At 47.5% G+C, this 25,681-nt stretch overlaps 3 protein-coding genes and 1 long non-coding RNA gene across 7 annotated transcripts; 2 read left to right on the top strand and 2 right to left on the bottom strand.

Moving 5' to 3' along the window:
• Positions 1-109: 109 nt before the first annotated feature.
• On the bottom strand, positions 110-7,706 carry ttk (ttk protein kinase). Of its 2 annotated transcripts, none has more exons than XM_084707183.1 (25): positions 7,551-7,706; positions 7,153-7,254; positions 6,776-6,974; positions 6,533-6,639; positions 6,296-6,439; positions 6,065-6,179; positions 5,874-5,955; positions 5,552-5,664; positions 5,261-5,336; positions 4,979-5,075; positions 4,542-4,764; positions 4,198-4,304; positions 3,880-4,020; positions 3,575-3,729; positions 3,300-3,439; positions 2,992-3,121; positions 2,803-2,895; positions 2,551-2,708; positions 2,067-2,218; positions 1,816-1,940; positions 1,523-1,597; positions 1,238-1,414; positions 1,029-1,119; positions 830-918; positions 110-698 (listed from the first exon to the last, which is right to left on the bottom strand). In XM_084707183.1, the coding sequence occupies exons 2-25, from the start codon at positions 7,238-7,240 to the stop codon at positions 612-614; spliced, it is 2,964 nt and encodes a 987-aa protein (XP_084563309.1). In that variant the 5' UTR covers positions 7,241-7,254; positions 7,551-7,706; the 3' UTR covers positions 110-611. The 2 variants fall into 2 exon arrangements, with proteins under 2 accessions (XP_084563309.1, XP_084563317.1); XM_084707191.1 differs by having other exon boundaries at positions 6,065-6,176.
• Positions 7,707-8,161: 455 nt separating this feature from the next.
• On the top strand, positions 8,162-12,621 carry ebag9 (estrogen receptor binding site associated antigen 9). Its single transcript, XM_084707171.1, has 7 exons — positions 8,162-8,480; positions 8,806-8,902; positions 9,118-9,196; positions 9,346-9,504; positions 9,744-9,851; positions 10,177-10,268; positions 10,673-12,621. Exons 2-7 carry the CDS (start codon positions 8,820-8,822, stop codon positions 10,788-10,790), a joined length of 639 nt encoding a protein of 212 aa, XP_084563297.1. The 5' UTR covers positions 8,162-8,480; positions 8,806-8,819; the 3' UTR covers positions 10,791-12,621.
• Positions 12,622-14,342: 1,721 nt separating this feature from the next.
• Positions 14,343-21,793, bottom strand: sybu (syntabulin (syntaxin-interacting)). Of its 2 annotated transcripts, XM_084707131.1 has the most exons (7): positions 21,734-21,793; positions 21,252-21,438; positions 20,438-20,638; positions 18,693-18,792; positions 18,260-18,412; positions 16,665-16,820; positions 14,343-16,442 (listed from the first exon to the last, which is right to left on the bottom strand). In XM_084707131.1, the coding sequence occupies exons 1-7, from the start codon at positions 21,755-21,757 to the stop codon at positions 15,152-15,154; spliced, it is 2,112 nt and encodes a 703-aa protein (XP_084563257.1). In that variant the 5' UTR covers positions 21,758-21,793; the 3' UTR covers positions 14,343-15,151. The 2 variants fall into 2 exon arrangements, with proteins under 2 accessions (XP_084563257.1, XP_084563264.1); XM_084707138.1 differs by lacking the exons at positions 20,438-20,638; positions 21,252-21,438; positions 21,734-21,793 and adding an exon at positions 19,258-19,338.
• Positions 20,712-25,670, top strand: LOC146300893 (uncharacterized). Of its 2 annotated transcripts, XR_014767130.1 has the most exons (5): positions 20,712-20,853; positions 21,097-21,350; positions 22,583-22,773; positions 24,898-24,974; positions 25,217-25,670. It is a non-coding gene; the product is annotated as an uncharacterized LOC146300893 (long non-coding RNA). The 2 variants fall into 2 exon arrangements; XR_014767129.1 differs by lacking the exon at positions 22,583-22,773.
• Positions 25,671-25,681: the final 11 nt, after the last annotated feature.

Below are 25,681 nucleotides of genomic sequence, written 5' to 3'. Positions count from 1 at the left end.
AACTACATACAGAATTTGACCGTTTCATTTCCAAAATACTTGCGGTATCTGTCAAACACTTTATCAATACAGGAATAATTTGATTCCCTTTAAAAACTAGAACACTGACAATTTTACAGAACGTTTATTTGCCGAGTCTGTAAGTTATTGCATTTAGCAGAGGACCTATAGTACAAAAAATATATAAACGTCTAAATACCAAACGACATGAATTAAAATAAAGATGGCTGTGGTTGTTAATAATGTCAAAAAATGGGACACTGCAGAAAAGTGGTTAAAAAACGTATTCTTCTTCTCGTTTAAGATGTAACTAAGAAGACCTGCGCTTCAAAACCATGTGGCATAACATAGAACAGATCAACAAAAGATCAGTGACGGTATGTACAGCTGAGAGCAGAGGGCACGGTGAGGCTAAAATAAGAGAGCCAGGAGACGGGGTTGAGGCTACGGCTGGAGCCTGTGTTGAGCTGCCCTGGCTGAGGGTTGGGGGAAAGACTCAGAGCCAGGGGAGTGTCACCTACAGTTCAGTACGTTATTGCACAGCAGGCCAGTCCACATGCCAGACTCTCACAGGTATAAGCTAAGTCAGGCTAATATCATCCACATCGTCTTCACATCTTCCAGGAGGGTTGGCTGGATGACCTCACACAGTCTGCTACATCCAGCCTCCTGCCACTGTTGCACATCTTCGCCAGGTTCTGTCGAGAGCAGAGAAGAAGAGCAAAGGGGAAGAGAGGAGAGGAGCAGAGAGGGTTTAGAACAGAACAAGGGAATGTTTCACAGTTTGGTGTGTAACTATTGCACTTGTATTCTACAGCAGCGCGCTTACACTGGCAGCCCTGACGATGCTGCTGGGAGACTGGAGAGCAGCAAGGTCATTAAGGATCTTCTTCAGGTCATGGTTATTGGGTGGGGCAGCTGGCACAGAGACAATACATCACTAATTACAATAAAATGAACACACAAATATACATGCATATTTTTGTCTGACCAAGCAATCGCGAAGTGTGTGTGCTGCCTCGCCCTACCTGGCTCAGATGATGGCTGAATCTGCAGGTAAGAATGTTCCAGAAGCTCTGAGATAGAAATCCTCTCTCTAGGGTTCCTGACCAGGCACCTCTGAAGAGACAAATCACAGCTGTTCGGATGAAATCGTCACAGATCAGATGTTCTGGCCAGCCTGCAGGAGAGGAGGCCAGCAAACCAGCCAGCCAACCAGCCAACCAGGAGAGCTTACCTTCAGCACGTCCAGCAGGTCCATCTCGGCAATGTCAGGGAACTCGATGTGGTGGGAGGGGTCTATGATGGCTTGCAGCTTGGTGATCTGATTGGTGATGCTCTGGAAAGGCGTCTTTCCGTATGTCATACAGTAGAGGATACAGCCCAGTGACCACACATCTCCTTTGGTGCTGATCTGGACACACACACACACACACACACACGGTTATGCCGGTACTAATACATTTGGTTTGGGTTGGAATGGTTGGATGGTATTGTTTCATTGACAGTGTGGAAGGCCCACCTTAGAGCTGGCTTTTCCTGACTTGGAGGATGTGTCTTTGATGGCTTCAGGAGGCATGTAGTTTAATGTTCCCACCTGTACATGGACAGATGGTTTCAGCTCACGACTCCCCTCTGGAGTCCAAAACTCCAGAAAATAAGCTTGTGGCATAATCATTTCATCTTTCTCCCCTACAACATACTTATTGATAAGACGACCCTGAAAACCTTTGCGGCTCTTCCTCATTGATCACGACAAGCTACATCCTGGGTCTGTATTGATACCACCCCGGAACAAGAGAGCCAGGGCCTCACCTGTGAGTCCTTCATGATGCTGGTGACATCAGGCTGGATGCTGTTAGCGATGCCAAAGTCGATCAGCTTCAGCGAGGCGTTGACAATCACAAAGTTGGCAGGCTTCAGATCACTGTGGATGATCCCTGCAAGGACAGAAGACAGGTCGACGTGATTGAGCAGGGAAGGAAAAGGTTTTTTGTTTTTTTTTAAAGAGAGAGAGGTTGAGAGGGAAATGTACAAAGAGAGAGAAGAGACTAATGAGTCCTGACCGTGTTTGTGGATGGTGTGGACGGCTTCCAGCATGTTCTTCCAGTAGAACTTCCGCTCCAGGGAGTTGACAGTCTTCCGGTTCCTCAGCCAGGTGTTCAGGTCAAGGTTCCCACACTCCATCAGCATGTAGATGTAGCTGTTGGTGATCTCACTGCACACACACACACACTATTACACACACATCCCATCTCCCTGTCACAATATCACACAGCCCACCTCACTGCAACCACAGAAACATCATACAATGCGCTACATGAGGTGGCAAACTCCAAATACACCTGGATTGGGTCAAATACTACAGTGAGAAGAGGCCTGGAAAATATCGATGATCAGATTTGATTCTTTTTTTTTTTTTTCCTCAAGTGCACATGTTGTCTTTCTAGTTCAAAACATAATGGCAAGGAAAAAATTCTCAATTTTCGAAAAAAGTTCAGTGTCCGTCCACCAGATGCCGCTGATGGACACGACCCCCATGGGACTCACTAATCGTACAGCTTGATGATCTGGTCGCTGTACTGCTGCAGGTGGTTGAGGTGCTCGATCTCGTTCTTGTAGCTCTCCACCGTCTGGGCGTCGGCCTCCTCCAGGTTCACGTACTTCACCGCAAACAGCTGCTTCTTGTGGTCCAGGACCTGGTACACCTGGGAGACGCGCACGCGGTCACGTGACAGGGCCGAGCCAGTGACGCGGCCCTGGAACATTCCCTCCCTTCTCCATGATATCTAAAAGCCCTACCTTGCTGGACCCGCCGCGGCCAATCATCTTTAGGATGAAGAACTGGCGCCCTTTGATGGTGATGGATTCGTTGGACAGAGGTGTGAAGGAACCCTGGGTGACACACACACACACACACACAGTCAATCTCCCTCTCAGACAGTAGTGCCTCCACTACAGGGTGGTTGGGGGTGGCAGGGTTCTCTGTACCTTAGGGGTCTGCTGGGTATAGGACACCTGGTTGAGGGGGGTGCAGGGCGGCTGGGCGGGGCCTGCTCGGTGTGTCGTCGAGGAAGGAGCCATGACTGGGTGGTTCCTCTTCACAATAGGAGTGTAAAAGCTGAGACGAAAACAGGAGGATATTCATAAACAGGAGAGGGTGAGGCGCGATCCTAGCCAAAGCATCAAGCTACCAGAGTGTCTCCGCTGTCAACCTTTCTGCCATTTAAAAAAATGTTCTGTCCATATTTGAGCTTGAATTGTCCCCTCTCTCCATAGCACCCTTTTGAGAGGCCCACCTGTTTGCAGCAGGGTCTTTGTAGTTGGGTGTTTGGCAGACCGCAGGAGGATGGAGCCTGGAGGGGAGGGGCAGGGAAGGGGTGGGCATGGAGTCCACCAGGCGAGGTGTGAGCCTGGGATCAGGAGGGGTGCGCTTCTCCTGGAGCAGACACAAATCACACAGCTGGAGGTTAAAAGCTACAGGTGTCAGTGTATTTAGAGTCACAGGGCAGAGGGACCAAGGAAGGCTCCATTCAGTCATGGAAAACAGAGTAGTAAAGTCACGCCCTCTGACCTCTGGCGAGACCAGCGAAGTGACGCGCATGGGCATCTTCCACCCCGGCTCCCTGGCCGGGTTTTTGTGCTGGACCTGGGACCCCATGAACGGAGCCTCCTGCTCCCTCTCTGCCGCACAGCTCGACGAAACCAGCGCACCTTGGGACTGAGGCTCTGGAAGAGGGAAAGCAGGAGTCACGAGAAAAAAAAGAATGAAATCCCACCCGAATGGGCCCATTCCCATCAACAACGCATGCACGGTCACCAAATGACCGTCCACAGCCTCCTTGGCTCGCCTGTGCCGCGGGGAGGAGGGAGGCGTACCTGGGGGTCTGTCCGTGTCGTCGGAGGGCAGCAGCTGGCTCTTCCCAGCCTTCAGGTTCTTCATGGCTGTCTCCAGGTGCTCCGCTGGCGTGGCCAGACTCTGGGCCTTCAGCAGGATGGACGTCGCTTTATGCTCGTTGCCTGAGGGAGGAAGGGTATTACACCAACAACTCCTTTTGAGCTTCACCTCCATCCGAACGACGTCAGCTCAAACTGTCAACGTTCTGATACTGAGATGATCGTTAAGACAGCAGGTAGGGGGGTCACGTCAGCCCTGTGTGTACATAACACGTTGCTGTGCAGCTGCAAGTTCTGTACCTTGTTCAAACTCGAACTGGGCGTGTGCGATGTGGACGAAGGCAAAGCTCTTGCTGATGGATCTGGCCAAAGTGAAGTTGTCCCTGGCGTCGTCAGGGTCGTCGATACTAGAAGTCAGAATAAAAGTCGGATCCCATTTAACAACACCGCCGTCAAAGGTTTGCATGACGACTGGAGGCAACACCTGGTTGAGGCTCCATAACACAGGCCTGGCTGTTGCCACAAGGCGCGAGTCGTCACGGAAACCGTGGCTGTGACCTCACATTTCTCATCCAATCCAATGGAATTGGTACCCGAGATGGACCCCCCTCCCCCCCACGCCCCTTTTAGAGTGCCACACTCACCCTTTGAGCTCGGCGAAGCGCACGAGCATCCGCGCGTAGCTCTCGTTGCGGCTGTGCTTGCCCAGCGCCAGACTGGCGAACACCTTGGAGTAGCAGTCCCGGAGCCGGGACAGCAGCTCGCGGTCCGCGCGGGGGTCCCCTCTCCGCTCCAGGCTCAGCAGGAAGCCCCTGCAGCTCTCTGGAGAGTTGGAGCTCAGGGCCTGGGTCAGGTTGTACGTGGTGTCTGCCACAAAAGGAGGAGATGTCAAGAACGAGCTCTGAACCGTCGAGGGCCCCTCGGCTGTCATTGAAGAAATATGGGAACGATGTTGGACTTGTCGATGTTACCGTGCCATACGTTTAGTGAAGCGAGCCTGTTTGCCATTTAACTAGCTGATCGTGGTGTTAGTGGAACGGCAGTCTAAATAAGGCTTTGTCAGTGTCAGACGGTATGGTACCTTCTAGCCTGGAGGCGTCTTTCCTGCGCAGGTTTGTGGTGGAGTCCACCATGGCTAGCTCTTCCCAGGGGCGGGGCGCAGGGCTGGTGGTGGGCGGCTGCAGGAAGACCAAATATTTTAACTCATGTGTAAAATATATTTGACACATTAACGAGGCTGGATGACAACAAACATGAGTCCCCCAGACTCCATAGCAGAAGATGTTTCTCAAGCAAATGAGGTCATCTAGCTGTCTTATGACAAAGGGTCATGCCAAGAAATCTCTGAGGAATTTAAACCCACCTTTAGATTGAGGAAGTCTCCCTCTACAGCAGTCTTGACTGATGATAAGGTAAACACAGATGACCCAGATGTTTGCCTGGAAAAAGACGCAGCATTTTAAGATCCCATTTGTAAATATTTGCTCGGACTTCAACCTGTATTATGCTCCATGTGTGCATGCCTCACATAGATAAAATGAGACTCCGTGCTTTAGCCTCCGAAGTCTTGTTGGAGATCAGTACGATGAGTGTACCTGTATCGTGGATGCAGTCGACAGGCCATGAAGGTCCGTTTTGGGAAAACGACTCCTACCTTGACACACTGCTGGAGAAGGAAGCATCAGCCCTTTTCACTGGCCTCTCCTGAGAACCTCCATCCTCATCATCCTTCACCTCTGGGATGGGCACTATGGGCACTCTTCCTGGCTGGAAGGGGGGGGAGACAGTGAGGCCAACATCACCACAACAGCTCTTGTATGGTTCAGATGTTCCAATCCGGGGGGGGGGGGGGGGGCATTCTTGTTAAAAGTGGACCTGACACAGGCCTATTACATCACCAGACTCAGAACACCAGCAGTCTTTTCAGCCACAGACAGAACCCCCAACCATAAAAAGGGTTGAAATTGAGCCGTTACCATGCCAACGAATCCTTTTCGCAGAGACCCCGACCTCCATACGGAAGCCTGGAGCTCCAAGGATCCACTCCGCTGGTCCGGTCTGGTAGCCACAAAGCAGAGGGGTGCGTCAGGGGACATGGGAATGGACTTCAGTGTAACAACTTACAGCTCACAGCCACAGCCACAGCATTCGGAACCTCTCTTCTTACCCTGAACAGAAGGCACTGGAGAGAGGCAGGTCGCCCGTCCCGTCCGAGTTCCTGGAAGCTATGCGGAATTCTGAGCTCTTTTTGCCCAAATCATACGCATTCTTATAAGCCACTGCTGAAACACAACATACAACATGTCACGTTAATCAGAGTTCATCCTTGAGCGGTTGCCTGCCGTTATGATCACACTTCCGTTAACTGACAAGTCATTGCAAGTACATGGAAACTAACCAGAAATGTTTTCCTTGTCTTCAGAAGACTCTTGCTGTGCTCTGCTTGGCTGCAGGCTATGTAATGCTGCATGGAGCAACTCTGTGGGTTTGGCCCCAAGTTCTATTGCCCTCTGAAGAATGTAAGTACTTTTCTTTGTGTTTCCTATGATGGGAGAAGAGCACTTGTTACTCACGCAAAAATGTGTCGAACATCATTAGAAAAACACAACATGATTCTCTTATTGTGGCCTCGTACCTTGAGAACGTTCAAACTGAGCATGTGCAATGTGGACAAATGCAAAATCCTGGCAGTGGGATCTGGCCACGTTGAAGTTTGCCTCTGCTTCGTTGACATCCTGGAGCCTGAGAGGAATGACAAAGACAAATACTCCTTCAAAACTCAACTTTACCATGCCCGGGTACAATAGTGTTATTAATGCGATCTGATTGTTCAGAGTGATACATCTGTAGAAAAGTATTGTTGTAGTGTCAGACTCACGCTTTCAGCTCTGCAAATCGAACCAACATTCGAGCATAGCTCTCATTCTGCCAATGCTTTGCCAGCGGCATATTGGAGAATACTCGTGTGTAGACGTCCATAAGACGAGGGTCTCCCTTCTTCTCCAAGAACACCAAATAGGAAAGGCACGTTTCAGGAGAGTTTGAGCCAATTATCTTATTCATATTATCTGTGTCATCTGTGGGTTGGGAGTAATAACATGACTGAGTTAGAGCAGAAAACATGACAATCAGCCCTTATCCAATGCAAAGATCGCGACAAAAACCGCCTAAGAAACATTATACGCGGTTATACTGTCCATTACATACATGTCAATGTTTCCGAATGATCTTATGTGAATCTGATCGTGTTTTTACCTTCGTTTAGATGTTGTTTTATTTGGTTGAGCTTTTGGCAGAGCATGGCAAGCTGCTGCTTTCGGTCTGTGTGTTCTTCTTCATCCATTGCCGATCAGACGTCTACAGTACAGAAGGGAACGCACAACCAACAGAGTTAGCTGGCTCGATACTGTAGCCATGCTATCCAAGTAATTATAAGATCGAGACCATTTTACTGAAACTGATCTAAAGTACTACTAAATCATAGTAGCTAGTTTTCATTTCAATTGGCTTGGCTGCCTAGTTAGAAAAAAGCTTTCCGGCTGGCTAGCTAGTTTGATAGCAATAGCAACAATGCTAGTGTCGACTCTAGGATGTTTAGCTTGCTATTCTACGCGTAGACGAAGGAAACAGAAAATACATTTGAAAATATTTACCCCTGTTATTTGGAATATTTTAAACAGCTCCCAATATGTCTGTATTTTAATTGGATGTCAGTTTGTTTATGTATAAATATTTGTAATCCCGTAGCCAGACGAACAAAAAAATCCAAACTGGTGGCTGTTTTTCATACTTTCAAATCGCCACTTCCATGTATGGTGCGCGTTGATTGGTTTGTTTTTTCTTGACGTCTCTGAAAGGACACTCGTTTTGAACTCCCACTCACACTGCTACGTGCCACGCTTGAGGTCCACATAACAAATACCTTTTGTTCATACACCAATCAATGCTAAATCATATTTCATAGTTTGCATCATGACTGATCATGCACCATCTTTAGTATTTAATTATCAGACTTTTACACTTTTATTAGTTTAGTAGCAACCGTGCACCAGCATTGGTTCTGCCAAGTCTTTGATTGTGTATCATGTTGATAGTTTATTATCTTCTTGATATGTATTTAACTATCTTTTGCAATGTCCTCCCACTTTGGGTAATTATATGTTTGACTTTCAAATAATGGAAGTTAAGTTTGTTTTGTGACCTTTTATTTTGAAAAGGATGGAAAATTTGAACCGGAAATGAAATTCCTGCAGGCCTGCTTCTTCCTTCTCCCCATCCATTGCATTGCAAAGATGATTGGAATGGAGCATTGAGGGAACGACAACAGGTTTAGGTTGCCAAAATCATGAAATCATTTTCAGTGTATGAGCTGTCAGTCGTGTTTTTGCAATAAGATCTTTATGATCATTGCACATTTAGTGTTTTATATGGACCTATGAGGGAGCTGTATATTTGTAGCTTGCAGTGTAAGCTAAGCTAGTGCTAGCTTGTCAAATAAATGAATCCCTTACTTCCGTGCATCTGATTGCCGTAGCTAGCTAGCTAGCAAGCTAAATATCCAGCTGTTCATCATTTACTGTGCGGTGAGTATCTTGTCATTTATAGCACAATATTGTAAGGAAAGTATTTATTTATCTAGGTTGTTTACCTAGTAGCCACCATATGGAACCTCCGACCTTAATCTAGGTACAGTAGCCTGCTAACGTAAGCTAACTAGTTATTAACGCCCTGCCACACATTAACTACGACCATTTAAGTAGCTGGCTGGCTAGTAAACAAGTGTAGCTAGTTGACTGGAAGGTTAGTTAATAAATGTTAGTTAATGCTAGTGGTACTATAGTTGCATGTTTGTATAGCCTATAATCTACCAATTGTGATCATGCTTATGTTGTAATATCTCCCATCAAGTCCTACCCATCATCATGGCTATCCCCCAGTTCCGCCTGTTTAAATTATGCACATGCCTCGCTACCCTGCTCTCATTCTTCAAGAGGCTGATTTGCAGGTAAGGAGACCTTTTATAAAAATAACTGATTCAGTATCACCAGCTACGTCCAATTAGTACCGCTTGAACGATATGTGAATATACTATCTTCAACATGTAGATTTGTGTTAAGTCAAGAACTCATGATTATTCATATTTTGTGTAAGTTTCAAATGATTTGACGTGGGTCCATTTGCCGGTCTCCTACTAACGTCTTGTTCTTCCACGCTGCGCAGGTCAGGGAGGTTACGCAAGCTGAGTGGTGACCAGATCACTCTTCCTACCACAGTGGACTTCTCATCCGTACCCAAACAGGTGAATCACGTATATATGAGCCATGTACTGTATGTCATGGTAACTGCAGGTAGTTACAGCAAGCTAAATACTATGATGTGCAATAATAATCCAGAGACAGATGGTGGTTTGATGTGTACATTTTGACCTCCCTCCGTGCCCCTGTACAGCCGGAAATAGAGGAGTGGAGCTCATGGGACGAGGATGGGCCCACCAGCATCAAGATCGAGGGCGGGAACGGCAACGCAGCTCCACCCTCACCCGACCAGGAGGAGGAGGAGCCAGACTACTTTAAAGACATGACCCCCACCATCAGGAAAACACAAAAGGTAAATTAGTCGGTATTGTCAGCGTCACGGATGTGGTCCACGAACTCGGGGTAAACGCACGGAAACGGTTGTCCGGAAGAGAACAGCCCAATCGGTGACTCTACGAAGACCTTACAGAATCACAAATTGGTGTGAAACCATAACCTTTTTACAGTGTCTTCGCAACAGTCAGGACAAATCCAATCCGCTTTCAACTTCGCTCTCTCCCTCTCTTTCCTCCGTGATCCTTCCTCCCCCAGATCGTGCTGAAGAAGAGGGAGCCTCTGACCTACCTGGCTCCTGACGGTCCAGGGGGCTTCTCCAGCCGCCTGGCGGCCACTCAGGACACCTCCTTCATCCAGCCCTCGGTGAGTCGTCGCCTCCCCCCCCCACGTTAGGCTAGACTTGAGCACCACATCACGAACAATGCGGCCCATTCTGGATGCTGAGGACACCGTCAATAAGTTCCTCAACCGATACGTCTGAACCGATACGAAACTGTTCAACATTTGATAATCAATCAGTATGCATCCCTGAGTATCCCTGAGTACACCATTGCATTTGAGCCTAAGCTAAGGCCGTGAACAGCCACGAACGGCGACTTTGCCTCATGCGGCAGTGTGAAAAAACGGGTTTGTGAATGTCCTGACGTTGCCTCCTGTCCTCTTCTCATGTCCCGCGCCGGGCCACCAGTCTGAGCTGGGGGACATGGACGCCTGGCAGGAGGACCCCAGCGCCTGGGAGGAGGAGTCAGACGCAGCCTGGGAGGCTGAGGAGGTCCTCAGGTACTGGACCTGGACACCGTGCTCCATGTACCCCCTTCACCCTGCTGGTTAACATGGATTGGTAGTGCGCTGGGTGTCCAGCAGATGGCAGTGTGTTCACTGACTTTGATGACATGACGTGTAGGCGTTGGCTTTGTTTACTATTGCATTACGATACCGGCCCAGCATGTGTCTTCCGGTTGTTGTATTATTCACGGGGATAGACATTCAGATAGCCGACGAGTGAGAGCCTGCAGGTTTGAGGTTTAGAACAATCCAGTGAGGAGGTTTTAGAGCCTGCAGCACTGTGCAGCGCTGAAAGCTCTATCCCTGTCAACCTTTCATTCTGTGTCCCTCTCTCTCTCTCTCTCTCTCTCTCTCTCTCTCTCTCTCTCTCTCTCGACCCCCCCCCCCCCCTTCCTTAGGCAACAGAAGCTGGCAGACAGGGAGAAGCGTTCCCTGGAGCAGCAGAGGAAGAAGATGGAGAAGGACGCTCAGAGGATGATGAGGAAGGAGCAGAAGATGGCCGTCAAGCTGTCCTAACACAAAGGGAGTCACAAACACTGAACATGTAATACCTGCCGCCACCTTCCCCCTCCTCGAAACGGGATCTTCATCGTCGTCGTCATCGATCCTCGACTGTCATTCACCTTGAACAGTACCAGCAACCAAGGGCATCAGCGAGGCTGTGCATTGCAGGGGTAACCACACTTGGGACTGCGGGGCCTCACTGGCCCCTGGTTACCCTGACCCCCCCCCCCCCCCCCCATGGGCACAACATTGAAAGCGCAGGCCCTGGAGGCTGGCCTCTCCCCTCTGGTCACCGTCAGCAGAAGCTGAAGTAGTTAGAGCCCCCCTCCCCCTCATCTGTCACTCAGGCTAGGCTCACATTTCTGTAAGTAGACGCTAGATCTAGAATACAAAGAACTGTTGACATTTTTGCTTCCCAGGATGACGTATAAATATACTTAAGCCCGCTGTATGGAGCTGGTGGACTGGAGGAGGTGCGATCTGTCTTATTTGTCTGCTAGAATACAAAAAGAGGGTCATTTAATTCAGAATATATTTCAGTGGAAAAATCCGTGACATCCCTTTTTTTGTGCTTGATCGTTGTGCTTTTTATTTAAACGTTCATTTTATTGGTTAAAAACACGTGTTCTCAGTGCTGTTGCGTGATATCCTCTACAGCCCTGCCCTGAATACTCAGATGCTCTGAGTGCTCAGAGGAAAGGCAGGGGGAGATTCTGAACATGTGACATTCAACCAATCCCAGGGTTCTGACAATAAAGTTCAGCCTTGCAAAGAGTTAGTTACGGGTTCCTATGGTAACCTTGTGGCTGGTGACGCACCCGATTCCATCCTTTTTCTTCCGTGTCATCAAACTATCCCTGCTTTTTAATACACCAAAATACTGCAGACTCTTGTTAAGGATATGGAGCCATTCAGTCAGTTCAATGGTTTTGTTTCTTAGACATAATGTAGCACACACACACACATGCTCTCATTTATGTGCCCCCCATTGGTAAGCTCAGAGTACAGAGAGATAAGGGGAGCCAATTACAGCTCTGGTCTGAGCCATGGGCGAGATGCCAGGATGGAGTACTCCTCTCGTGACCTCTGATGACCCCCTGAGGAGCCCCTGGATACACAGCCCCACAGTCGGGACCTCCGAGGGGTCTCTGATCACTGCTGTGATGAGACGAGGACCAGAACCGACACGCAACCTGTCAAGCATTAGTATAACGACGGTTTTTGAATGCAGTGGAAGGTTTCTGGATACCTGGGGAGAGGGGAAGAGAAGGGGATGAGAGGAGAGGAACCCCAGAGAATAGAGAGCACTTTCATAGAGTCTCCAACAGAGATGTCTAGTTGTCATGGCAACATTAGGCAATCATCTTATGCAGATGAGATGCTGTGAGAGCAGTTCATATGTTTGAATAGAGCCTGTATGGTAGATGTTAAGCAGACCTGTTGGGTGGTGAAGATGACATTGTAATTAGACTCTGACCTCCTAACAGCTCTGTGGGGGTGAGACGACATTTGTTCTGAATGTTACAAAGATGGATGTTAAAGGATGCTTATGTAAATTTGGAGATATTTTGCTGAAGGAATCACTCATTGTTCCAAATTGTGGGACGCTTTCATCTGAGCATTTCATATATTAAGGCCAATGCATGAATTGGTGAAATAACTTCACAAAGAGATTTGGTTAATGGCAATACTGTCCTATTTTATGTCAAGTTTGGGTTCACTTGTTTTTTAAATGAGCTATGATGCTTAGAAATGTGCATGATGTCATTTTTTCTTTGTCAATAAATATTGTTTAATTTTTTGCACATTATTCATTTTCAATAAAAATTCTCTGGATCCCTTTTCTCTTTGGATGAATCATGAATTTCTCTTTTGTCTTGATCAAACACATATCCAGCATAATTTACCCATATTAATAGAGCGCAGGGAAATTCCAAAGTACTTTGATGATTATTAGAACATTACCTATTGTCTATGTGGTCGAGTCTATGAAAAAGAATTTTGTGCTTTCAATGTCAGTATGCCGAGACACAACAATGCAATAGTGCATTAGAGAGTCCTCTAATCTAACCCATATTCTATTCAAATCATGTAGTCCTCTTGTTTTCAGAGAACACAAGTCTAACAAATACACCAATAAGCCATGTGACCTTGACCATCAATTTATATTGATGTCACCTATGACCCCCAAGGTCAACCACCCTCTCAGTCACAAGGTCAGACTTTCCTGTATGCTTGCTCTTCTCATAACCCATCACGTAACATCACCATCTGTCTACGAGTACGCCCATGCCTGCCACGCAGCATGACCCCCCCCCCCCCCCCCCCCAGTGGAGGTTTGGGAGAGGGGAACCAGCTCAGTCCTCTCAGACAGATTATCAGCTCTGTTACAGCCGGTTTTAACTGGTTTTGTTTTCTTCCGTTTTCGAAATGAGATCATGCTGCGTGTGAGAGGAATAGTAGCGGTATCGGTGTGACACTGCAGGGCTTCGCAGTCCGATGGACATCCGGTTATGAGCTCATCCTCCGTCACTCACCCTCTCATTTGACCCACCCCCCCCCTCTCCTTTTCTCATCCCACAACCCCTCTCATCCTCCATCCACTTCCACTCCTCAGCCAGTCAGTCAGCCAACCGGCCAGCAGAGATTACAGCAGCTGCCCATCTTCATCCATCCACCAGTACAGTGAGCAAAACTGGGGTTAAAGTTATGCAACCCAGCATCCCCTCCATATGGTGGCAAAGGAGGGGGAAGGGGGTAGGGGGGCGCCTTACTTGGCACGGTAGAGCTCCCTGCCCTCTTCTTGGCATGGTAGCAGTCAGTTCCCTGGCTTCTTCCTAATTCTCTGATGAAAACGACACGTTACGTCACGTCACGGAATAACACAAGAGCAAAGTGCCCAGCCCTACTGAGAGTCCGGCTCTGTCCTCCTCCCCAACTCCCCAGCCCAGGAGGAGTCCCAGGTGGCCCGAGGAGAGCTGGTACAGTGGGCTCCATGCATCGGGCGGAGAGGGATCGAAAGCACAGGCTGTCAGCCCTGTCCAAGGCAGACCGTGCAAGCCTTTATATAAGACGTCAGGAGAATACACCCTCTCAGGAATGTGTGTGTGTTGGGAGGGGGATCTCTTATTCATGAGAGCTTGTTTCTCTAAGAGCTGAGGTACATCCGCCATTAGGTTTGCAAGTGAACGTAGGCAGGTCGCAAGGAATTTGGGTTCCGAGCAGGAGCAGTGAACCGTTGTGATTACACAGCTCACCCTCGCTTGTATGGACTGGCAGCCCCAGCAATTATACATGCCCCATAATCTGAGATTAATGGACTGCCAGAGATTAAGATGTGTGTGTGTGTGTGTGTGTGGGGGGGTGTTATTGGGTTGTGTCCAAGAACACTTGGGGCCAATGTTTACAAGAACTTACGCCCAAAACATAGAAACACATTGGCCTCCAATTGTCCAGAAACATCCTTCTGAGTGGAGGGGGCTGTTCCAGGAACAAGAATCATCTCACTGCTGAACCTAAGGGCCAATCACAGCAGAAACAACCAAGTAGAGCCAGACACCTGACTGGGGTTATCTTTTCATGCTTTAATAATAAATATAACAGGACATTTGATGTAAACCAACAGTATTGCACATAGCTCAGGCACATTACAAGTGTCAGCTTTTTGAAGCATATGCCTATGAGCAAGTCGACACACGGACATGTAAAAAGCTCTATTCCCAGGGAGGAAAATACATAATTTACTAAACGTCAACAAGTGAACAAACGTTAAAGCTTTGGCTGAGGTGTATTTTTTTGATTTTTGTTTTTGTTTTTCTTTGAGGAACAGGAAGCACAATGACCGTTATAAACTCTCAAACTCGTAGAAACCCTTTCTCAACACATTCACCTTAACAGAAATATCCTCAATCTCTCGAACATCCCAGTACTTTCAGAACATGGCTGACGTTTACAAAGTGGTACATGACACCAGCATAGGACAACAATGAAATGTAACCACCTACCTAGATGATTAGCATTTACACCCACAATTCAGCAAAACAAAACCAAAGAAAAAATAAATAAAATTCATGAATAATCCCTTTAAACACGCCTAAACTCATGGCATCTATACAGTGCAAAAACAACGCGTGGATCCCAAAATAAATCTAGTTCCATGTTTACGTGTAGAAAATCTAAATTCCCACAGACACAAACAAAAGTGTGGTCTAGCAATGCTGAAGTGCTGTGGTGTGTTGGGAGGGGGTGGAGTGGGGGGCAGCTGGTCTAGGACAGGGGTCCCTTATACACAGTGGTGGTAAGCCAATTTACAATAGACCTACATGACCATGAACTAGAATAAAGATCCTAAAGCCTTGAGGAGGGGGGAGGGGCTACACATCTGCGCCACGACTGACATGCCGGAGGGAGTGCAATCCCATGATGCAGCAGCCACGGATGAGCGAGGCAATGTTGTAGACGGGAGTGCGGCCGTCGATGCCATGGCGCGAGTACAGCCAAGCCACCGTGGGCAACACGGGCGCCGCCACGGCAACAAGGTCAACTATGAAGCTGCTGCTCCAGTAGCTTTTGCTGACCACCTCCATTCCTGGCTCCAGGCAGGACTCCTCCCCCGTGCTCACAGTGAAGTCCAGCTCCTGCATAAACATGGAGGGCTCTAGGACCTCAGGGGCTTCTTTTGGCTCTTGGCTCTGGCACAGCCCGGAGTCAAAGATGGTGGCTGGGCTTTCTTGGGGAGCAGGAGGGAGCGGGCTGGGGCTGGGGAGAGAGGCAGCCAGCTTAGCAGAGGCAGGAATGGGTAGAGGCCCTGGGACAGGGGCAAGGGCGGATCCAGATGTGGAGCCAAGGGCAGGAGTGGGAGCAGGACTCCCCAGGAGGCAGCTGTAGACTGGGAGCAGGGCGTCTTCCACAGATCCCCCATGGCGCTTCAGCAGCTGCAGCAGGAGAGCCTGCAGGTCTGGAGGGATGGTCACAACTTCTGTCTGAATGCCCTTCTCCAGTGGGACGACCTTGGACGGAGCAGGGGAGCTGGAGCCACAAGGGGCAGATGTGGTCTTGCCCTCCACCTCATCCTCCACTCTACTGTGCAGCAACAGTGTGGACACGCCTGGATCCAGACCTGTCCCAGGCCCCTCCCCTAGCTTCTCACTGCCATCCTGGCTGGTCTCCATGGCGGTGGACATCAGGACGTGTTCCAGGATGTCTGTACGGCTGGCTAGCTCATCGTTCACCAGTAGCCCGCTGTCCGCCATCACCTCTGCAGCCTGGTCCTCCAGGTCCCCGGGCCCGGCCTCCAGAACCCCAGCCACCTTCTGCCCCTGCTGGTGCCCTGGGCTGGAGGACCGGCTGCCGGGGGAGTCGTCACCGAGGAAGTCCAGGGTGGGCTCCACCTGAAAGGTGGATCCGCTCTGGGCCAGCTCCATGCTGTGAAGCAGCGACTCCAGCTTGCGGTTCTGGATGTTGATGTCGATGAAGTACTTGTGGATGCCCTTGTCCTTCTCCATCAGGCTGCCCTTCATGGTCTCCACCACCTGGCGCAGCTGCTTGATCTCCTTGCGAGCCTCCTTCAGAGACAGCTGCGCCTCCACGCGGTGGCACTCCTCCTCGATCCAGTCCTCCCGCATCCGGCCCAGTTGACCCTTCAGCTCCTCAACCTCAATATCCCTGAAAGAGAGAGAATGCGACAGATCAGATAACACTGTGAGGGGACATTGGGTTTCCTTTCGTCTGAACTATTTTAGCCACCAGCTAAATGTTACTACAATTGGGGTCAATTGTATTTTTAGCATCGATCAAATATGAGTACAGTCTTATATGTAGCCTACTTGGGAGACGAGATCAAGTGAACATGGGTGACAGCCACCGTCCCTGCCCCAGCTCTGGTACCTGTCATGGACAACATTCTCGGACTCCCTCAGCTTGCCCTTCAGGTGCCTGATGGCCACCTCCTTCTGCTGCAGGGGGGTGAGGTACTGCTCGGGGTGCGGGGGCCGGATGCCGTGGTTGTCTCCACAGGACTGGTACCTCCCCAGGCTCACTCTCCTGGAGGGGGCACAGAAGTACGCCACCATTTTAACGCTCAGACGAATTGTGTGCGTGTGTGTGCGTAGGGGGGGGGGGACATGAATCAGAGACACATTCTCGATGAACAGGCCCAAAATGTAGGGATGGGGGAGGAGGCCAGCTCAGTGCAAAACTCCTAACGCGCTTTCATACAAGAGGAGGCCTAAATCATTTGGGTCGTTTGACCGAAGTGCTCTAGGGAGGCAGCTGCTAAGTGAATGTGTGTTTTTTTTTCCCCTCAGAGGATTAATAGCCTGTGGGTTGATGCAGCAGCCTTAAGTCAATATCAAGTTGTTTCGCCTTGCCAAAGATGGTTGGGTAAAGGACCACAATTATTTGGAAGAAGCTTAAACATGTCTCTGCTTGGATCAGTCTTACCCAAGACCATTTCACAATCAATAGCCTCCAATAGATCTTTTCAAGATTGGCCCTCGGTTGAACACCAGCCGTTCAAGAAAGTTAAGCAGTGATCGGCCTATGATCACATTTCTAAACGGTTTGATGAGGTGCATCTTTGTACGAGAGATAAGAGAGATGAGAGCGAGCGAGAGAGGATCTGGCTCATATGCAGAGCATCCTGTTCTTTCAGCCAGCCTCACTGAAAAACGCTACATGCTAGCAACCTGGGACTCAGCTTTGAAGCCTGCTCTGCGTCTGACAGAAATAGAACAGGCAGCAGCAGGCAGAGACCCACCGCATCACGTGACACCCCACCGGGTGGAAGAGAGAGACAGAGAGAGAGAGAGAGACAGACAGAGAAAGAGAGAGAATGAACAAAATGTTTTTTGTTCTATACTCAAAAACGACCCTGCAACAAGAGGAAAAAAAAATGAGTGCGCAGTTATGCAGATTTGTATGCATACGCGATGCTGACGGAAAGTGAAATAGGCCTTGGGCTGAGATGAGCGGGTGTTGGTAGCTCTTGTTTGGAAGGACAAGGCTGAGTGCTGTGGTTGCTAGCAGCCATAGCAACACACTAACCCTCTGAAATCTGCCACTTGAGACAGCAGGACGGTTACAGATAGATGAAACGCCAGCTCCAAAATGCTGGGGTGAGCCAGTCAGGCATCCAGACATGATCAAATATTCATGGCGTCCAACAATCCCCCTCCCACACCACATACATGGACACAGCTTCCTGTTCTAATTCATGAATGACTCAGCTGCACTAACACAAGGCATTTTTTTCTGAGTACTAAAAGCAGACATTTGTAAATCAAATCCTTTTAATCTCAGCATAACCCAAACATGAACTATATAATCCCTGTCTCTCCGTAGAGAAGCGGGAAATGATAAAACCGTCTCGGCACAAAGCCTAATCTCACTCATACCTATCCACCCCTCAACCATTATGTCCTTGACCCACATGTGCGTGTGTGTGTGTGGGAGTAGATCTGTGCGTGTGTGTGTGTGTCTACCTGGACGTGGGGCTGGAGTTGCTGCTGCTGTTTGTGGAGGAGGGGGGGGCTTTAGGGGGGGTCCTGTAGGGGGCGTAAAGCTCTGCATCCCGATTGGCTGTGGTGATCCCAGCCGGTTTGAACACCGGGAGGCTTCTGATGTGGGTGCCACGGCTACAGGAGACAGAGATATTAGAGATGGGAGCAGAGATAGGAGCATGGTGACGTTGTAAGAATATGTGCACTCTCCAGGTGCGTGTCCTGTGTGGAGGAACCTGCCCAGGTGTGCATGTGTGTGTGTGCGTGTGTGAGTGAGTGTGGAGGAACCTGTCCAGGTGTGCGTGTGTGTAAAAAGTAAGTAAATTGTATTTATAAAGCATCTTTCAAAACCAGGAACACAAGGTGCTGTACAATAAGGACACTGAAAATAGTGTGTGTGTGTGTGTGTGAACACCTGCGCGAGGAGATCTTTCTCCCTGTGGAGTGTGAACCTTGGAGCTCCCTGGCCTTCAAGCTGCCTGCGCTGCTGGAAGAGCTGAAGTCCGCCTCGCTGCCTGTAACACACACACACACACACGTGAGTCAACAATCGTCTTCCCTCTCAGTCACACACACACACAGACAGACTTACGATCAGCATGACCACACATGGGGCAGCCCCTGTAAAATATGTTTGTATTCCCAGTCATCGCGTCCCTGCTGTCTAAACCAGGAGAACACCGACTACCTCCTCCATCTAGCCCTGTCTAGTTAAGACTGTGTGTGAAAGAGAGACTGTGTCGCAGCGTTCAGATCGCGTTACAGCGCTCGAACAGTCTGACCTCACTCACTAATGACAAGCAACGACCAGATAAACATGCCCTCTCAAACCCTCCCTTCTTTTCCCACTGAACAATTTAATCCCTTTAGTTTCTCCCTCCCTCTTCAATCACTTTCAAAATGTCCTTCTACTGAAAAACCAAATGCCAAAAAAAGCAGCATGCAAAAGGGGTCACGTTCGTGACACGGCCAAAACCTACCTGAGTAGCAACGTTTCCCTTTTGATAAAACCATTATATTTCCAATATATTCTGGTGTGCTTCGTTGTGCTTTGTGATTTACAAACAACAGTGACTCATTAAACTGATTATGAGTGGCTGGATGAGTATCATATTAGAGCTGACCGACACAGCCAATCAGAGAAGAACACCCCTGCCTGCCAATCAGTCTAATTGACAAACTCCAGGTACCTACTTGTCAACCAATCAGCATGTCTCTGTAGAGATTTGAGTGGGACTGGGCGAGGGGTGCCAGGGAAGAGCAGGAAATGAGACCAACTGTTGTCTCTGGTGTGAGATTAGAGCTAGGACTCTATGTTCACATAGAACAGGTGTCCAGACTGCTTGTCTCTACAGTGCTTCTCTCTCTCTCTCTCTCTCTCTCTCTCTCTCTCTCTCTCTCTCTCTCTCTCTCTCTCTCTCTCTCTCTCTCTCTCTCTCTCTCTCTCTCTCTCTCTCTCTCTCTCTCTCTCTCTCTCTCTCTCTCTCTCTCTCTCTCTCTCTCTCTCTCTCTCTCTCTCTCTCTCTCTCTCTCTCTCTCTCTCTCTCTCTCTCTCTCCGTGTTCATCCCTATACTGTGTGAGTGGCTGTTCATCAACCACAGGCTGTTTAGCCATGCATGACGCTGCTGACTGCTGACGGCTCAGAACACACAGTCACACACTTAAACACACACTAACACGTTTTAACTTGCGCTCTAACTCACAACACTTAAACTCACACGCATGCTGACACGCTTAAAGTCACACACAAACAAACCAACAAGCTGTTTTATGATTGTCCACTAATGACTAAATCAGACCTGAGCAAAAGCACAAATGAGTTTCTAACACAAGAATGGTCTACCTTTTTTTTACTCAGGGATTCTATTCACAGGCAGAGCCTGTTTACTGGTTTTCACTTAGTTAAAGATGGCTGAAGAGCAAAAAAAGATAACTGCAGAAAGGGGCACAACCAAATGGTGTGTCAACTCCAGGCAATGTGCTAACCCTGGTTAATGTGCTAACCCACAATGTACTTACCCCTGGTCAATGTGCTAACCATGTTCAATGTGCTAACCCTGGTTAATGTGCTAACTCACAGTGTACTTACCCCTGGTCAATGTGCTAACCATGTTCAATGTGCTAACCCTGGTTAATGTGCTAACCCACAGTGTACTTACCCCTGGTCAATGTGCGTGGTCTCTGCTCCCTCTTGTGCCTGGGTGGGGGGTTGTCCTCTGGGATCCACTCCGCCATCACCCTCACCCTCTTCACCTTGTTCCTGCGCTCAGGGGGGGGCGGGGTGCCTTGGGGGCTGTGGTCAGAGCCTGGCGGAGTTTTGGAGGGGGACACAGACTGACTAGTGGGGCAGCCGGTGTCATCTATGCAGACCGGTAAACAGCAGGTGCGCGCGCAAGCAAGGGAACACAGCAGGCAGACAGAGCTCAAGGTTCACAGACAACACTTGTTATTGTATGAGCAGATAAGGGTGAACTGAGGGTGATTACATGTTGACATTGACCACATGTGCATGCACTCTGTATCACTGTCTCTCTCATTCTACACTCACAAATACAGGGCTCGTACACTAAAACAAGTAAGCAAGGCTTTGCTTAAAAATTGATGGTTGTGTGATTTGTTTTATGCCTCGGATAGACTAGTTGCTTTGTTGTCATAAACTTGGAAAACTATAAATATGAGTTATTCAAATTTAAACAGACAAGACTGAATGTTTACATCATTTGCTTTGGCAAAATAGTATCAAATGATTTGTGATGGTCGATTTGACTGCTTATTGTGTAAGGATGGGGATTAAATATGGATTATTATTTTTTTACAGGCATTCCCTTTGGTCCACACATGATCCAATAGTACGATGTAATTAAAGTGGATTTCCAAGCAGGATGTGACAATGTGGGAACTGACAAAATTATTATCTCTTGATTTTAAGCTACAAATCTTATCGAGGGTTGTGGGAATAACTGGCTTGCCCACCTGAGCAGAAGCTATTGGTGCTGATGGTCCGTTTGGAGTGGTCGGAACTGACGTCGCACTCTTTCCCCTCCTCTTCGGAGACAGGAGAGTCGGAGAGGGGTGAGTCTTTGTCCTTGGCCCGTCCAGGAAGAAGCACTAAGCGGGGTATGCGGCTGCGGGGGCTGCCCTTCTCCGGAAACTTCTTTTCCTGGGAACATTTTTGTTAATAATAAATCACAACTGCATTACGTCGAGGAGAAACGGTCAAATCGGTGCACCATTGTACTTTATAATAGCCTTCATTAATTGGGAATATAAAATACAGCCTATTTTAAAAGTATTCCCCGGATTTCTGTCACTGCTGCGATGGGTAAAATATGAATGAAAACCCTGTTTCTCTACTGTGGACACGCCGACTATGCAACAATGCAAGAAAGAACGTTTTGCCATAAAATTCAAATAATCGAAACAACTTTTTTCCTAAATAGTCCTATATTACTCACCTCATACTCCTGGAATGGTCCCATTGTGCTTCACGCTGCGTTTCCCCCTAAAGATGTAAGTAGGGAGAGGAAACATGAGAGGTATTTCTGCGCGGCATCCTGACGTGGCGCTGGAGACTTCACTAACAAGGGGAACTTTGTCCAAAATCATTGCACCACTAATGCCAGCCGACCTCGCGCCACCTTGGCACAGATGGCGCTGCTGCCGACGGATCCTAACAAGACCTCGCAGCGACTGACAAATAAGTAAAGTAAATTAAGTTCTGAAATTTCTGAAGAACTAATACGACATGAAGCAGTGGCAGCCTACAGGATACATTTAAAAACAAATATGGAAATAATTGTCTTGAAAAGTCAAAAATGTCTTGAACGATGCGACTCTATCTCTATACTGACACCCAATACTCAGAGGATTTCAAAGTGAATCCCTGGTCACTAATCCCATATGGTTAAAGTAGTACACCAAATGACAAGTTTAATACCAGATAGTAGTTATACAACATAGAAACAGTACTTCAAATGCCAAAGAACTCAGATAAACAGACTGATGGACATGAGACAAACTTCTGTTGTGAATGCTTGAGTTTCTTACATACTTGTACAGGACTTTTTAATTGCTGTTCGATGGCTAAATAATTCAGAGGATTTTTATGCAATCTTTCTACTACCTCTGGTAGTTGAAGAAGAATGGTTACGTAAGTGCTTACGTGTTCGACCCCAACCCCCGCCCCTCTTCCCCCCACCACCACTTCGAAAATGACGTAAGTAACCCCCTGGTCTGTAATGCCTCCGCTCTGATGCATCCCTCCTCCTCTTCTTCCTCCTCCTCTTCCTCCCCTTCTTCGCTAGGCCAGATACTCCTTCTGGGTCTCTGACAGGAACCCCGGGGATGTTGGGTAAACAATGTCTTCCATATCCTCCTGTCTCTCAGCAAGCTGGCATCGTCACCCAAGCTACCACGGCAATTTCCCAGGGACATCCCAATCCAAGCAGAGTTATTCTAGCCACCACCAGACCCAAAAGCAAGGCTTGAGGCCACAGTAAGTATAGACCTGAAATAAGGTTGTGTACCAAAGTCGACATCTAGATACACCAGGGTGCAGTTCTATGGGCGTATGTGAAGCCCTCTGTGACATTGTAAGGACTTTACAAATAATATTTGATTAGATTTCATACAAATAGCACCAATCTTTAAGCCATCCGTGGGTAATATGCCCACAGTGGCATCCCACTCTGTGGTTCACCGTCCTGCACCCTGCACGTCTATGCCCACCTCCCTGGCAAGCTGGCACACAAAGCTGAATCTGATTAGGCAGAGCTGAGATATCAGCCCATGCCCTAGCAACAGGCTTAGCAACAGAGGAAAGATCCTCCAGAACGGCTCAGACCAATTAGAACCACAGTCAGTCTGTAGACCAGCACCCTGAGCCTGATACACAGCACATACTTGGATCTGGAGGTCCATTTGATACCATTTTGCCATGGCAAATCATGTAAACATACAGTCTTGTCTGTTTAAATATGAATAACTCTTATAGTTTTCCAAGTTTATGATAACAAAGCAACTGTAGTCTAATTGATTCCCCAAATGGAGGCGTGTGTGCGCGTGTATGTTCTGTATGTTGTGTGTGTGTTGTGTGTGCATGGTCTGTAAGCTGTGTGTATATGTTGCGTGCCTTGTGCGTATTAGTTGTGTGCCTTGTGTGTATGTGTGTTGTGTATGTGTGCAATGTGTGTTGCTTTTGAGTGCATGGCTTGTGCCTGCACTTTAGAAGGTTATGCAATCCCTGTTATTGTAACATCATAACTTATTCAAAGCAATACTTTAACTGTGGATAAGAGTTGGCATTTGAAAGTTTCATGGGTGATTGTGTGTGTATGTGTGTTCGTACAGCTATACAACACAGCAGTTGTTATTCAGCACCAGATCTGAGCTTCTGGGATTTTAGGGACAACCTCAGGATGCCACTTGGGGGAGGCCAAGGCATAAATGATGATGTGCAACATATGTTTTTTTAATCAAAATATGGGCTATTAGTACAAAAGCTTTGCAAAAATGTGCTCCTATGTCCTTTTACCCGACAAACTATTGCAACAGCAGACTGATTTCCTCTAACGTTTTGACAACACCTCTGCATGGTGAAGCTCTACCCAGCGATGTTATTGTTTTTGCGTCGCCTTTTAATCCTCCACATCTGCTCGTGACAGCTCCCAGCAGAGGCATGTTGTCTGAGATACTCAACCCGCTCTGCTGTAGCTGTCCTATTTTGCATTCGAGAACAATGGAAACAGTCGTCAAGATTGTTGTAAAACTACTGCATGAAATCTGTGTCGCTGTCCAAAGCCTCATGGTGCTGAAATCAGCCGTCTTTAAACTTCAGCTCCCTGCCTGTCAACCTGCCCCACCTCGTTGGCTAGCCTACGCAGCATCCAAACAAACAGTCTACCCTAACATCACAGACCATAGTATTATCATCTTATTCCTATATTTATATTTTTATGCACTACAGACAAATAAATACAATATTTTGTTCATTTTTGTGAAGAGTACACATGCAATCTCTGTTTTGAATAATTCAAACGTCATATCAATAAAAACATTTGTAACAGTTCTGTCTTTCAAACATCAAAACAATGTCATCAGACTGTTTCTTTCAAAATAACATACTTGCCTGGATGTTGCGTGCCAATTTCTCCAGTCGCTAAGGATGCGCGCTATGAGTGAAGCACAAAGGGTCCGTTATCCTCTGCGTGCTTGGCGGTTCTGACTGGTGAGCCAGTGCGAGCCTGTGTTGGGTAGCTGTTCAAGTGCCCAGGACGAACACACATGATTGGACAAGGATGTGGCTCGTATTATACACACACCAATGAACAACGAATGCTACAATATGACTACGAGGCGTTAAAAGTGTTACATAACGTAGGCATGTTTATTAGGACATACGCCTCTTTCTGGTTGTCGACTCATGGTTTGCATCCTAGCGTTTGTCTGACGTAGACGACGTGACGCAGTTGTGTAGACTCAACATAACATGGAGATAAATGTCCAAATAGTGCCCCCCCCTCCCAACAACCCCCCCACCCCAAAAAAATAATAAATAATAAAAAATAATAATAAAATAAGAAACTGTACACTGCAAAAACTGCACACTTGACCGTTTTAGATCGACCAGGCCATATGCACAGACGTGCTCAACTTTGTTGATACACCTCCCAAAAAACGAAGACTGCACAATTTCATGTAATAACTTGGAACTGACTAAAGTTGTTGGCATCCCCCATTGTTTATTCGTCAATAGAAATCAGACATTGATTTTGATTTTGTTTTCCAACATAATATTGTAAACAATACAAGTACTAGTACTCTAGTTTTGACTCATCTGTGTAAAGGACATTCTCCCAGAAGGATTGTGCTTTGTAAATATGCATTGTCGATTTAACTTGTACGATGTTTGTTTATTATTTTCTTTCTGGTCTCCTCAGACAACTCTCCTTTGCTGTCCCTGCTCCATGTCCAGTGTGGTGCATAAGGACACCAAATGGCACAGTGACTATTTTCCTCCTTTCAGTTAGGCAAAATGACAGATGACAAGATTGGAGACGTGTGATACTAATTACAGAAATTGGTTCAGAAAATTAATCCTCTTTTCTAAGGGGTAACAATAAGTGTGTCCAGGACTTTTTATAATATATTTGTAGAATGAGCAATATTTAATCTCTTGTCACAGCTTCTTTGCTTTATTCTGTGACATACCAAATACATGCAAGTATACATAATAATGTCATTGACGTATACATAATTTTTTTCAGGAGGAATGAAGCATTATTTCAATGAGCTGTAAACATTTGATCTGTATGTGTGAAGCATTGAGTTGGCATCCCATAATTGAAGCTGACTGTTGGGAAGACCCAAGTTAAAATAAAGATAGTCACTATATGTCTCTTCTC

The sequence above is a fragment of the Hypomesus nipponensis genome, chromosome 2, assembly GCF_054491055.1.
Source record: "Hypomesus nipponensis isolate SF chromosome 2, ASM5449105v1, whole genome shotgun sequence".
NCBI classification, from domain to species: Eukaryota; Metazoa; Chordata; class Actinopteri; order Osmeriformes; family Osmeridae; genus Hypomesus; species Hypomesus nipponensis.
This window is presented reverse-complemented; position numbering and strand designations above follow the sequence as displayed.